This window comes from Pithys albifrons, chromosome 27 (assembly GCF_047495875.1).
Source record: "Pithys albifrons albifrons isolate INPA30051 chromosome 27, PitAlb_v1, whole genome shotgun sequence".
Classification (NCBI taxonomy): Eukaryota; Metazoa; Chordata; class Aves; order Passeriformes; family Thamnophilidae; genus Pithys; species Pithys albifrons.
Window position 1 is genome coordinate 4,660,919 of NC_092484.1, and position 13,966 is coordinate 4,674,884.

The 13,966-nt window shown below is 43.2% G+C and overlaps 1 protein-coding gene across 2 annotated transcripts in view; it reads right to left on the bottom strand.

Moving 5' to 3' along the window:
* Positions 1-3,856: 3,856 nt before the first annotated feature.
* ELAVL1 (ELAV like RNA binding protein 1) overlaps positions 3,857-13,966 on the bottom strand; it is a 41,029-nt gene continuing 30,919 nt past the window's right edge. The window contains exons 5-6 of one of the 2 annotated variants that reach the window (XM_071578305.1): positions 12,154-12,379; positions 3,857-5,435 (exon numbers count right to left, since the gene is read on the bottom strand). In XM_071578305.1, coding sequence (XP_071434406.1) covers positions 5,111-5,435; positions 12,154-12,379 — 551 coding nt within the window. In that variant the 3' untranslated portion in view covers positions 3,857-5,110. Of the gene's footprint in view, positions 5,436-5,462; positions 6,546-12,153; positions 12,380-13,966 lie in introns of those variants that run through there. The other variant, XM_071578306.1, reaches the window with a different exon arrangement.

Sequence of the window (13,966 nt, forward strand, 5' to 3'; positions counted from 1 at the left end):
CTCTGGATTTGTCCATTCTATTGTGCTGAGTATCCAACCTTGAGGAGTGCAGGGCTACATTAGAGGAACTTGCTTACGGCACAGAGAGACTCTCCTGCTTCCAAACAGGGATTAAAGTACCTCAGGTGACAAATTCACATCTGGGGAAAAAAACCATAACAAAAGTGCACCTCCACTCAGGGAATTCAAGGGGCTTGGGGTTTCCTTATTCTAAAGGTGAATTTGCTCCCTTCCCTCTAAAGCTATTCTTAGGAGCCTAAAGTAGAAATGTAACAATCAGGTGCTTCACTGACAGAGTTATAAAGGAAAAATTTCTTCATTATGGCAATCAAAAATACAGTGACTTTCTGACAGAAGACAAACTGCTCTGTGTTTGAGTGATGTGACTGAACCAGGTTCTCACCAGCTCACAAAGCCATGTTAAAACCTCTCAAACACCCTAATGCTCTGCAGGCAGAGCTATCAGAGGAGCTACTGTGAATGAACAGCTTATTTTATTATATGACCTGTTTATTGTGTTAAAAAAGTAAACACAGGGACATTCTCCAAGTTTTTTTTTAAAGTATATATGTAATGATAAACTATCCAAAAAGTAACTTGCATTATTAATATTTAGAGTGCACTGAAAAAATATCTCCTGAAATATTTGACAAATTTCTACTTTATTGACCTTACTCAGAACATCAAAGCAACATAAAATTGCAACAAGTGTCTAAGGACCTTAAGGACTATTCATTTTCCAAACTCAGTCTTGAAATAGTAGATCACCTTTACAATTAGATCATCATTTTAGTTTTGACTGCTAGACATTCCTTCTACAAATGGAGCTATGCCAAATTTTTTTTAAAGATTTTTAACTGCTTTGTATATAAAAAACATTACAACAACATTCAGCCCCCTACAAAAATAGGTGTCCTCCCCATATGGGCACCTTTTGCTCACCTGGACAAGGTAAGTGACCCCACACTGACCAACTGGTGCTCACTGTGGTCAGGATTTATCCTGCTCCAGTGACTTCTGGATCTCTGGATTTTCAGTGGTTTCCATGCTCACATGATACAGATGTACAAAAACCGTATCCCAGCAAAGGAAAAGCTGTGTGGGGACAGTGACTGCTCCCTCCAGCCTCAGAGCTGGATCCTCAAGCCCTTCCCAGAGCCAGAGCTAGAGCAGGACCAGGGACTGGCACAGCTGGCTCAGGAGGTGACAGCAACTGCACTGGCCAGTCCCTCCCTCTGACAGAGAGCGCAGCAGCTCAAGTAAACCAAACTTCATGATGATGCAGCCTGAAGGACAAATGCAACACTTCAGAGCACAGACACAACCTAACAGGGACTCACTGAGAACTGAACACACTGAGCTGCTCTGATTCTGCTCGTGTTTGGATTTCAGGTGTTGCCACCCCCTCACCTGAAGGACTGCACTTGCCTCTGCCAGCTCATACCAAACACATTCAGCAACATCAGATTCCTTTTCCGTATTTATGTGGAATTTCCCTGTCTGCTAATGGTTAACAGGAGGTTCAGGCTGTGATGAGGCTCGTGGTCAGCATTCTGCACAGGGTGAATTCCATTCATGTGAGCAGCTGGGTGGCAAATGTTTGACATCTCTGCACAAGATCCTGTGACAGCAGCAGGGCCCAATGTGTTTTCATCAGGAATTACACCTGAACCTTCAGAAGCTGCACCCAGGGCTGTCCCAAGAGGCTCCTAAACCTGCTTTAAAGGGCCCTAAAACATTCCCATCACAGCTGTTCTTGTAGAAAATCTCCAGTACAGACCAATAAATCCAGTTCTTTAAAATCTGACCATCACATCCTAATCCAGCACTAAAGACTTTCCAAAATTCCCTACCTGAGACATTGTATGTCATGAGGAATGAGAGACCTCTGCTTTGAGACAGCCCTTTGGTCCTACAAAGATCCTGCAAGCACTGACTGAGATAAAGTGTAACCTGGCAGAAACACCTGGATTCTGTCAAATTAACGGATGAAAAAGCAGAATACACACACACAGTTTTCCTACATTCCTTGACAATTAAGAGGCCAAAACCTCTCATGAAATAGGTTTGTTCAAGTGAGAGCTTCAAAGCAGGGTCTGCTGGATGGCGTGGTGAGGAACCAGTTGCTCCTACCTTTTGGGCAGAAAAACTGCTGGCAGATGTCTTGTTACAATTTAGTTTCCACCTCTAGAAGTTTCTCCTTTTGGTCTTTACTAGTGAGATGCATGGGTTGCTCTTTAGGACCAAAACCATGAAGAATATATACACCATTTTTTCCTGACTTCAGCTGTTTATGCCAAGGATTTATTGGCAGAGCAGTGCAGATCATAGACTACTTCTGGTATCAGCTCTGAATAGTTTAGCAGGATTTTATCCTCTTCCTGACTCAAGCAGCAGTGCTTTGCTCATACTAATTACCTGGAGCAATTATTTTCAGAGCAATTATCAAAGGAAGCTGGGAACAGACCTTTCCTAAAAGAGATTGTTGCAGTAGTGGTACAAAACCATATCCTGCATTTCCTTCTTATTTAGCAAAGAATGACAGATGGAAAATCGGGAAGCAGTGGAAAAAGGAGCAGACAGTACTGACACAAAGCATCCAAGAGAAGGGTTTTTTTGAGTGGCAGCTGGCGAGCCCACAGCAGTGCTCAGAACTAGAACTGATACAGTCATGTTTAGGGGTCATTAAGTTTGAACACACAGCTAAATACTGTGATAAACAGCAACTCCCATTTAGTTTGAAAATTTATTTTAAGTGAAAAAAGGCAAGAAAGAATGACAGGAACTAGGAACGACAGCAGGCACTCCTGTGGAACAGGACAGTGCAGGGCTCAGTAGTGACAGGAGACAGCAAGAGAACTTCGCTGCACTACACAGCTTTAACTTGGGAGAAGCCCCTGAATGCTTCTCAACCCCTCCTCATACACAGAAAAGAAATATTCATTGACATGATAAATGATGACAATGAACTGGTGGGAACCTCTGGAACAGCCAGCCACGAGCACGCTCTGTGGGGCAGGAGGGGGCTGGTTCTGTGTCACAGTAACCATTTCACAGCCCACTGAGCTTCTCAAGAGATGGAGAACAAACAGACCAGCAGGAGAGGCAAGGCTGGATGTTTTAACAGGAAAAATCCCACCTGCATTCTCTGCACACAAACTCAAACCAAGCAGGAGGCTGCTCGCTGGGTCAAGGCCTATCTGCAGGGTTGAGGTGTGTCTGGGGCAGCTCCAGAAGCACCAGCAGCTCCCACAGGTCCCCACTGGAGCTGGGCAGCAGCAGCTCAGCCTCCACAGCCACTGCAGAGGCTGTGGGAGCCGTCGGGCTGTGCAGAACTGCAGATCCCACTGCTGGGAGAGCAGGAACAACAGCAATCACAAGGCAAGGGCAGTTGGGAATGGACCCAGACAGCAGGTGGCATGGAATGGCCTCTGGAATTTGGGAATAAACTCTGGGGCTGGTAGAGGTTCAGGCAAAACAAGGAGACACTGCATGAATCTGCCATGGACCCCAATTTCACGTCTGCTCTCCCTACATGAACACCAGAGCTGGAAGTGGCCAAGCCTCTAGTCATGCACAGCACCTCACACACCTGCACCTGGCATGGTCAGCCCTTCCAAGTTTCCTACCCAGGAACACCTGAGGGTCACAGCAGTCTGTGGCACATCATTTCTATGTGACAGATTTATTGTAGTGCTCGTTTCACAACTCTATTTCTTCTACTCATCTGTCAAAGCAGTAAATTAAAATTCTCTTTTTAAAGAGGAGCTACGGTTCTTTAAACAACACTCTGAAAGCTGGACACTTTGTGAAATACTTAGCAAAAAAAGAATAGAAAATAAAAAACAAAACAAAATTTGAGCAAAACAAAATCAAATTTAATGTTCTTAAATGCAAAAGTAAAAACAAACAAAAAACACAAAAAAGCAAAAGAAAATTAACAGAAACAGAACAACTCAAAGTTTCAAGGCAGTCTGCATAAAACCTGGGGGATTAATCTTTAAATCTACAAATCAACGGGGGTTTTGGTTAATATCTAACTTGCAAGTCGTAAGTACTTTTCTGCTGAGTGTTCAATAAGTAAAGCTAGTTGTCAAAACAAAATCCTATTAAAATAGAAAAATCTAGCACTCATTAGAAGGGATGCGAGAAATACAATGCTCAAATGTTTATAACTGTTTTTTCTTAACAAAATAGAACTGCCAAAGGAATTCCAACTACAATGATCTTGGAAAATGAGTAAGTATCTTGCTGCATTATAATGTACCAGTAAGTAGTGCACCATGCATTAAGTATTTGGACAGAAGAGATTCAGTCTGATAAAGTAGCAACATATATTCACACTTGCTTTTTTGGAGTTTCATTTTGACTCTGAAATCGTCCTGGAGTTTCTTTGAAACTCTTTGGTCCATTCCTCTCAAAGTGGGCTTTAGAAGTCACGTTTGTACAACCTGGGAGTTGGACAGCTCGGCCACTGCTCGTGTGCAACTTACCTCCCCAATGGTGTTAAAAGTTAGGCTGGCATGCTACTACTTACAAGACCTTGACTTTAAAAGCCTGACCCTCAGCTAGACACACAGTTATGAATATTAATTGCTCAAACAATTTGCTGTCAACTAAAACATTAGTATTTCTCAACTTTTCTTCCATACTACGGAAACTGAGGGGGAAAAGAAAGGACATGGGGATGGGGAGGAAAAACAACAACATAAACCCCAAGAAAATTAATTAATTCAGCCTGATATTTTTCAGAAAATTCCAGTTTTTGCAGACAACATTCAATGAAACAAATGTTAGTCTCATAAGTGAAAGCATGCTTCAATTTTACCACCATCCCGAGGGTCTAGTTAATGCAATCTACTCAAGATTTCTGGGGATTTTTAACATGTTTTAAATGAAATAACTTAAAGGAACTTAAAATTGGTCTAACATTGTGGGATTTCAAACATTTGAACATGTCAGTTGCATCCCAGAATATAAAACCTTTTCACTTCTCATTTAGACTAAGACAAACACTTGTGAAAATTGGCGCAAAATGAGTTTAACACTAACAAAAATGTTTCAACTTCTGTCACTCCATTATCTATTCCATACAAAAAGCACGAGCAAGTTATTTGTGGGACTTGTTGGTTTTGAAGGAAACCTGTAAGATTTTGTCCCCCAGGCGGTAGCCATTAAGACTTGCTATGGCCATTGCAGCTTCTTCATAGTTTGTCATGGTCACAAAACCAAAACCTTTGCACTTGTTGGTGTTGAAATCTCGAATAACTTTCACATTGGTAACCGCACCAAAGGGGCCAAACATCTGCCAGAGGATTCCCTCATCAGCATCTTGACCAAGGTTGTAGATGAAGATACACCAGCCAGAAGATGCGTTTCCTGGAACATTTACACCAGAAAGCCCACTCATGTGATCTACACCCATAGGAGAGAACCTAGCAAATAAAAAGCACAATATTTCATGTAAAAGTTCAATTCAATTAAGCAAATTAACTTGAATGGGAAGCAACTGAGAATGAATATTTTCTACATGGACATCAAAACCGCGAGATAAATGTTTCCCCATTCAAATTGACAATCAAATTAACAGCTGCCAGGGAAAAAAAGAGTTAAGAATTCCAACTGCTTTATCAACAGGGATCTATCCTTACAAAGGGCAAGGCAAGGTTACATGATCACCCTCCCAGGGGATCTGGATGGATCTCTGAACTCAGCCAGGCTGCTCAGAGTGTGCAGAACTGCTTGAGGCAGGGGCAGCCCCACCCCAGAGCCCCCAGGCACCCTGGGGCATCTCCCAGTTATTTCTCTCAAGGAGGTTTTTTTGACCCATTCTCCTTTTCTTGCCTCTAAAATAGCATGTTGGGAATTCCAAAGTCAAACGGTTTCGTTGGGCTTGCTGGGCCAGGGAATGGGTGTGCTTGGTTTTTGGAATGTATTAATTCCTTGGTTTGTGGGACAGAACAAAACCTATTCCCTCTCCACTCAAAGGCAGCAGGTACAGGCAAACACTCCCAACACCAGCAGGCTCAGTGCACAGTTTTACCATTTCAGTATGCATGGATGGTTTTATTAATTTTACACCAACTCTGTACCAAGAAAACTTAGATACAACTTTACTGAACTAGATTTTTAAAATCACCTTTATTCACTCTTCCTGAACCTGCCTCAGGATTTATGCATTACCAAAAAAGGAAAAGCCTCTCCTTTTCATGTCTTGCTTTATATTTTCTTTTTCCTATAACCCACATTTCTAATTCCCCCTTCTTTTATTTCTGGCCTCCACCCTAGAAATTCAAAGCTTCTGAATATTTTAGTGCAATACTAGGGTTGTACAGGACATGTGAACATAAAGGTCAAAACTCACTTTGAACTCTTGTGCTTATTTATTATTTAAAAATGTGAGGTCACATAGAAATATAATGATACTATACCAGGGGTTCCCAAACTGAGTTGTACCACTGATGATATGCAAACCCCTTAAAAGTGGTACACGAGCTGCTCTCTGCCCAGAGCATGGCGGGGGCAGATCCTGATTCTCTGCTGACCTGGAGGAAACAGGGAAGGGATGTCTGGGCAGTGAAGTGCCAAATGGTCCCCAGTGACTCTTTCCTGCCCTGCACCAAGGAGCTGCTGCTGCCTCCGTCGAGGAGGGAGGGCTCAAGGACATGTGTCGGGAGCGAGTGGAGGGGTGGCAGGACACACACACAGGGAACCAGCTCCAACTCAGGCTGTACATTCACACATGAGAACCACTCAATGACCATCTGCCCAGAGCAGAGGTCACTCCACCCCTCCCTCGCTGTCCAGGGGCTCCCTGAGCCTGAGGTTTGGGGCACAGTGAGAACACACCTGAGCCCACAGACCCACTGAGGGCCAGCCCCAAGCAAACCCAAGTTTGGGAATCCTTGCACTACAGTAACACTGAAAGAGCAGGGAGAAGCATCAGAAGGTGAATGAGGCGCACTAACCCGTGTGATCTGATGACTTGGTGACATACCTGATGTTTATTTTGGCTTTGGAGAAAAATGTTCCTGTGTTTGCATGTTTTTGATACACTTACTTGGTCTGACAGACACCTTCAGCTCTGCAGCTTCTTCATGTGAGTAATGATCTGGTAGGATGGATTTAACTTATTACCTGGCAAGTTTCATCTCAACAGATCACCAGTCCTGGGCCCTGCTCACATGTACAGGGAGCAGCACACCAGAGCTCAGAACTGCCTGACGTTGGTTCCAGCATCCCATGCAGCTCTGACCCTGCCTGCCCCCAAGCCCAGGGAACACCACACCAAGGACTGCAGTCACTTGCACAGGAGCAGCTGGTGTTAAATGCAAGAAAACAACAGACCTAAAGGCATGTCACAGAAAAAAATAACTGAAAATAGCAAGTACCTCTGCTCGTTGGACACACTCATTTTCAAAGAGATTTTCCTCTCTTCCTGCTTTGACTCACAAAAACATTACAGGTTTATTAAAAAAACCAACAAGAAAAACATGGTAAACCAAAAAAAAGTCCCCCAAAAGACCTGAAAAGTAATTTCAAAAAAAACAACCCTAGAAAATGCACCTCAACTCATCTGACACATCTCTGTGCTCACTCTGCATAAGAGGATCCCCAGACCTCTCACTCGGCTTGGGGTAACTGCCTGGATGAGCCAGGCCTGGAGCAGCTGACACACAAATTCTGTCCTACCAGGAAAGATTTTTATGACCACAGCAATTTAAGATGCTCTTTAGGAAATTATACTTATTAAGGATATTTAAAAGACTATCCAACTTGGGCAAACACTAAGACCCAAAGAGATCCAAGATGTTTCAGAGAAAGTGTTTTTAAAATTCCATTAATATTGTAATTTGAACAATCTCAGTCTTATCACACTTACTCTCATTTCTCTTGTGATCACTTTTATACTGTGTCCTCCACCTTGCTTTTTCAACCCTTCCTAAGAGTCTGTGGTCAGTGTTATCAATGGATGGCTCTTTCAAGTGATGCCAACTTAAAACTCCAAAATCTTGTGGCATTAAGTATCACCACATTGGATTTTTAATTGCAATTCTTTCTCACTTTATAAGTTTCTTACTTATATGAATGACATTTTCCTCTTCTGCCATAAGACAGACAGACTGCTATGTTTAAGAGACCCTGAAACTAACACACTGGAGGAAAATCTCAGAAATACATTCCTGAATGAAAACCATTTCTTTTTAGGTCTCTGAAAGTCCAATAAATCCTTTTCATAGAATCACATAAACTCCTGAGTGGGAAGGGACCCACAAGGATCATCAGTCCAACTCCTGGCCCTGCACAGACAACCCCAACAATCCCACCCTGTCCCATTGTCCAAACCCTCCTGGAGCTCTGGCAGCCTTGGGGCCGTGCCCTCTGCCCTGGGGAGCCTGGTCAGTGCCCACCACCCTCTGGGGGAAGAACCTTTCCCTGAGATCCATCCCAACCCCCTGGCACAGTTTCAGGCTGTTTTAGCTGAATTCTTCTCACTGCACTCTGAGGACAGTTATATACAGCATCATGGGTGGAGCCACCCCACAATGTCAATAAGCAGGAACATTATTTTTAGTATCAGCCTATGAGTTACACACGTAAGTTTGGCAGTTCAGCTACACTGACACTGTCCCTCTGACAAGCAACTTTTTCCTGCCCTACCCTGATACAGATGGAAATGATCTGCTGTGACCAACACAAATTGTGTTGAGAATTCAGTGGTACAACCCCTAAGCCTGCAATAAATGAGGGTGTTCAATCAAACAGTATAGAGAAGAGCAGCAAGTGGGGTTTCAGGCCCACATTCTTCCAGAACCTTGATGAAATCCTACTCTGGGTGAAATGGTTCCTTCCATGGTATTCTCAACACAGACAGCTCGCATCCAAATTACAAACTGACCTAAAAATGGAAAATTTAAACAATTTCACTGGAGTGAAACCAAACAGAGTGCAGGAGCTCTCTGAGCAATAATGCCAATTACAGGTTAAACACTCAGGAGTCTTCTCACATTTCCTCTTGGATGAAAGAACTATCAGACATTACTCCCCTTCAGGCATTCATGACTGAGCTCATGGCCTGATACCAGTAGAGTTAAGCCCATTACAGTAACTGGGAACTGGCTCTGACTCTGAGCAAGTCTGAAAGCAAAACCAGCTGAACTTGGAATATTTGAGATGGAAAGAACACTCTTCTAGTATAAAGCCCTGGTAAGCTGTAAAACCACAGGACTTACAGGGGCTCTGGGCAGCCTCTCACACCTCAGAGCCAAACCCCTCCATGTCATCAGAGTTCAGGACCTGAAGATCTCCTGTTTGTGAGATTTGTAGGTAAACAAATCTTATGCTCCAAAGAAACCCCTGCCCCAGATATTTTCTCTCTCCTCCAGACACACCACGTGCTGTGGCATCACTCCCTCTGGATGGAAGCAGAGAGCCCCTGGCCCAGAATTAGCAGCCAGCCCAGCACTCCAGGGGGACATGGCACTAAGACCAGTTCCTGATGGGAGCCACAGATACCACAGGAACTCCAAAGGATTAACAGAACATTAAACAAAGGGTTGAAGCAATATCTGTAGGAAATTAATAATTACAAATTAGATACTAAAGGCTTAATCCTGGATTTACAAGGATTATGATGGAATGAGATGAAGTGTAATCAAAATATCAGGTTAAGTATTCAACCTCCACGGAGCAGAGACCACAACTTTAATTTATGCAGACTGAGCACTGTGGAAGCAGCTTATCTTTCATCATGTCTTGTTCACTACCAAGACAAACAACACTCAGCCCAAACTCAGGTTCCTGAGTTTAACCACAGCATGAGTAATTGTAACTCATTAAGTTCAGCATCCTTTAAGGAAGACTAACTAGAAAAACTTGCAGCTAACACCAAAGGTGGGAATTAATATCTGAAGGGCTGTAGGATAGACTGGATCTTGGAGGTCTTTTCCAGCCTTAGTGATTCCATGACTCTGTGGTGCAAGTGTTGTGCAGATGTTTACATAAGTGCCTGCACAGGTCACTGAGGGCAGGAAATTTTATAAAAGTGTTGGAGTTCTTGTAAGTCTGTGAGAAGACAGAGATGGACAGTCTGTGTCTCCAAGGCAACCAGTGGGTCTTGTGTCCACACCACACTCCTCAGCACAACCCAACTCACAGCTGCTCTACTCCTGTCTCTGCCAGTCTGTGGCACCACACAACGTTCAGCTCTTTCTCAACCAGCAGGTCTACCCAAAGTTGGCCAAAAAGTGCTCACAAACGAGCGCTGGGCACAATTTGGGGGGGCACAGTTCCCACAGCAGCAGCAATGGAGCAGATAGAGACAAAACATTTTCTTCCATTTTACCCCTCAGTGACACCTCAAACCTACAGAAACATTGGGTATGGCTGCCCCATCCCTGGAAGTGTCCAAGGCCAGGTTGGACAGGGCTTGGAACAACCTTGGATAGTGGAAGGTGTCCCTGCCGATGGGAAGGGCGTGGGACTGAATGAGCTTTAAGGTCCCTTCCAACCCAAACCATTCTGGGATTCTATGAAATGCACACAAATGACACTAAGGTCACTCTAAATGGTGCAATAAAAGAACAATGAACAAACTGGTTACTAAAATCCAGTTTCACCAGCAATATTAGCACGAATACATTAATCATTTTTATTGTTCCTGAGTGGTCATTACAGGACAGAACTAAAGTTATTTGCTCTCTTATTTATGGATGTGAATTTTATTTGTACTGCTTCATCTTAATTCTGTTAAAAGGCAAAGAATGATGAATAAAATGTCCAATTAAATTAAGAATGAAAAAAATGAGCCATAAGCCTGAAGACTTTACTAGGATCAGGACATACTGAAGCCCTGGCTGAAGGAAAGGACAGAACTGTCAAGTTTTGTAACAGTTCACTTAAATACACACAATGCAGAATTTCATTCCTCGGTGTGGCTCAACAGATTTAATGTGGAGATCTGGGTAAGTGTTTCAGGGACATGAGGAGCTGCCTCAACTAAACTTCCCTGGGCTAGAGCTGAAGAGAAATGGAGAACAACTGAGGCTGGCAGGGACCTCTGGAAATCCTCTAGTAAGTGTCCCTGCTCAAGGCAGGGCATGTGAAGCAGGTGGCACAGGCCCTGTCCAGCCACGTTTCAGCAACTCTGAGAATGAACATTTCATGGTCTCTTTGGGCAAACTGTTCAACCATCCTCAGTGTAAAACCACAGCTGACCACAAAGTACCAGTTCTCTCTGGGGACACATTACACCGAGCTGTGCTCAAAATGCTGAACTACAGCATTATAGGCAAGTGGAGCAGCAGCACAGCCAAAAACTGGCTGAGATTTTAGTCCATCACTGGACACCTCAGAGAAGAAAAACAAAAATAAAAAAAGAGTATATTCTCAACAGGGAGACACTGCAGCCAGAAACTCTCAGGAACATAATCTCATCTCAAAGGCCACTGCTTATCTGCCAGTCAATATATCTCATTTTCCAGAGCACTCTCCAACCATCAGCTTCCTCCAAAAGCATCCAAGACAATTCCAGTTCAAGCAATTCCTGCTCAAAGCAACCAAGGCAATCCTCAAAAGCAAAACACAGCATCTTCCACAGCCTGGATGCAGACAGATGCTGAAACTACTCAATATTCTCATCACTGAACTCTTAAGGTCTCGAGGGAAGGCAGAGCCCTGCAGAGGTCGGGATGCACACACGGATCCTACTGAACCTCCTCATCAGAAACAAGGTTTTCCTGTCTTACTATGACACCTCCCGGCTGGAACCAACGGTTCAGAGTTTGAGTTAAGTTGCCAATATATCTCTGCTGAGAAATACAGACCACAGAATGGGGATCTGTTGAGACAGGACTTACCAACACCCACTTGGAACCTGCTGCTTCTTTCACCTCCCTGTACCCAGTTGTGGAAACAGACCCCAGAGTGCAGGTACCTTTATGTACTAACTTCAATATAAATTTTACAAGTAAAGCTTTACTTTAATCATATTTTAATGCAACAGTTTATTTACATAACACTGCAGGACACATAGTGCACCATGTATTCATTCCCCCACGCTGCAGCGAGGAGTCACTGCCCAGCTGTGGGAGCTTCCAGATGGACAGGGGAACAGGAGCACAGCCTTAAACGCATTTATTCCTCCTAACCTACCTGAATCTCTGCGCCTGGTGATGCACTGGCCCTCCAAACCGTCGAGCTGGTGAATGACACAGCTGCGACAACAGTGCCACATTTTTGTTCTGGTTAGGGTTGGCTGCAAACTTCACTGTAATGGGCTCGGAGGAACCTGGGGGTTTGTGACCATTGAAATTTGTAATTGCCTCTTCTGCTTCTGACCTTTTGTCAAACCGGATAAATGCGACCCCTCTGGACAAACCTTGTAACCAAACCAATAAAAAAACAAAACAAAACAAAACAAAAAAATAAAAAAATTGAAGTTCAGGATAAACTCAAAATAACTTTGAAAACAAAAAACAAAAAGGTCAATATTTCTGTGGTCACAGCTTTCAAATTCTCCACATTTACTAATGCTTCTTCAGCAGCTGGAGGATAAAGTATGAAATTCAGAAACCAAAGATAAATTAACATATTCATTTCAGGTATAACAACCACAATGACTAAAACACTTAAAAACTACAATGTGATAGAATTCCATGAAATTCATCACCAACTGACATTTCCATTAATAAAAAAACCCTCCCAACATTTTAAGTAAATTTAAAAGAAGAATTCATTCCATTTGCTTAAAAACAAACCCAAACCCCTTAGTTTCAATTACTTTATCACTAAAAAGCATCTGCAAACACAGAATGGACACATTTTTGCAATTTTTTCCTTTTTCCATCCTGGAAACACACTCAGGTTCAGATATGGAGAAAGAAAGGTCTGACTGTAATAAAGGAGTTTCACCTTTTGTAATGGAGAGGTCACAATTTCACCTACACCACGTTCATTATTTCTAGCTGGCACACACATTATTTTAATTCATTAAAACCAATTAAGAATTACCTCTTGGTGACTGTACTGAATCAATTTCACAGCTGTTAAACTGTAATTCTGTCCTAGTCCCAGCCCCTGGATGCTGATCGAGGTGCAGGTTATGCCTTGTGAACTGTCCCCTCCTCCCCTTGATTCTCATCTGTGACTCAACCATAGGCTGAAAATATGGTTTATCACAGTGAAGCTGAAAGGGCACCTTTTGTTTGAATGCCATTCCAAAGCAGATATTGTAGGACTTCATTAGCTCTATTTCAGGAAGGGACATATCAGATACTTTCATGTGTTCTTTGTACCCACACAGGGCTTCAAAGCCAGTTTCAGAAGTTAAGCTTATCATAAATCACCAGGTATTTGATAACCACTGAGGATCATTTTCTCTGTTTCACAGAAGAAAATGCATCGTGCCAAATGCTGGGCCTGCAGCAAAGTGTGTTTGTGTTCGGGGCACTGGGAGAGCTCTGATAAAGAACAACAGATGGGCTCACCAGATTAGAGCTGACAGCACTAAGTGCTCAGGTGCCCCTGAGATCAGCCTGCTGTGCCAGGGGAAAGCCTTGTCCCACTCTGGAAAGGTCTGGAGCAGCATCACCCACAAGTCAGCAAGGCCTGTCCCAGAGCTCAGCTTACTGTGACTTGACTACTTTCATGTTGCTCTTCCAAGTGCTTCTCACCCATCTATCACAGCATTCATTTAAAATACCAATACTTTAGGAAGCCTTGTTTTCAAACAGAATAGTTTTCAAAAGTAGAGAACCACCTCTGTGAGAAGGTACAGCTACATTCCTGGTGGGAAAGCAAACCCAGGTCTGCAGGCATTGATTTTGTGATGTACAATCCATTTTCAATCAAGGCATCATTAGGGCTACTGGAAAGCAGGAGGTGTGTTCTGAGCTGAATTACACAGCATCTGCCTTCAGCACACCCATGAAGAGTCTATTACTCTTGGAGAGATTTTATTTGTATG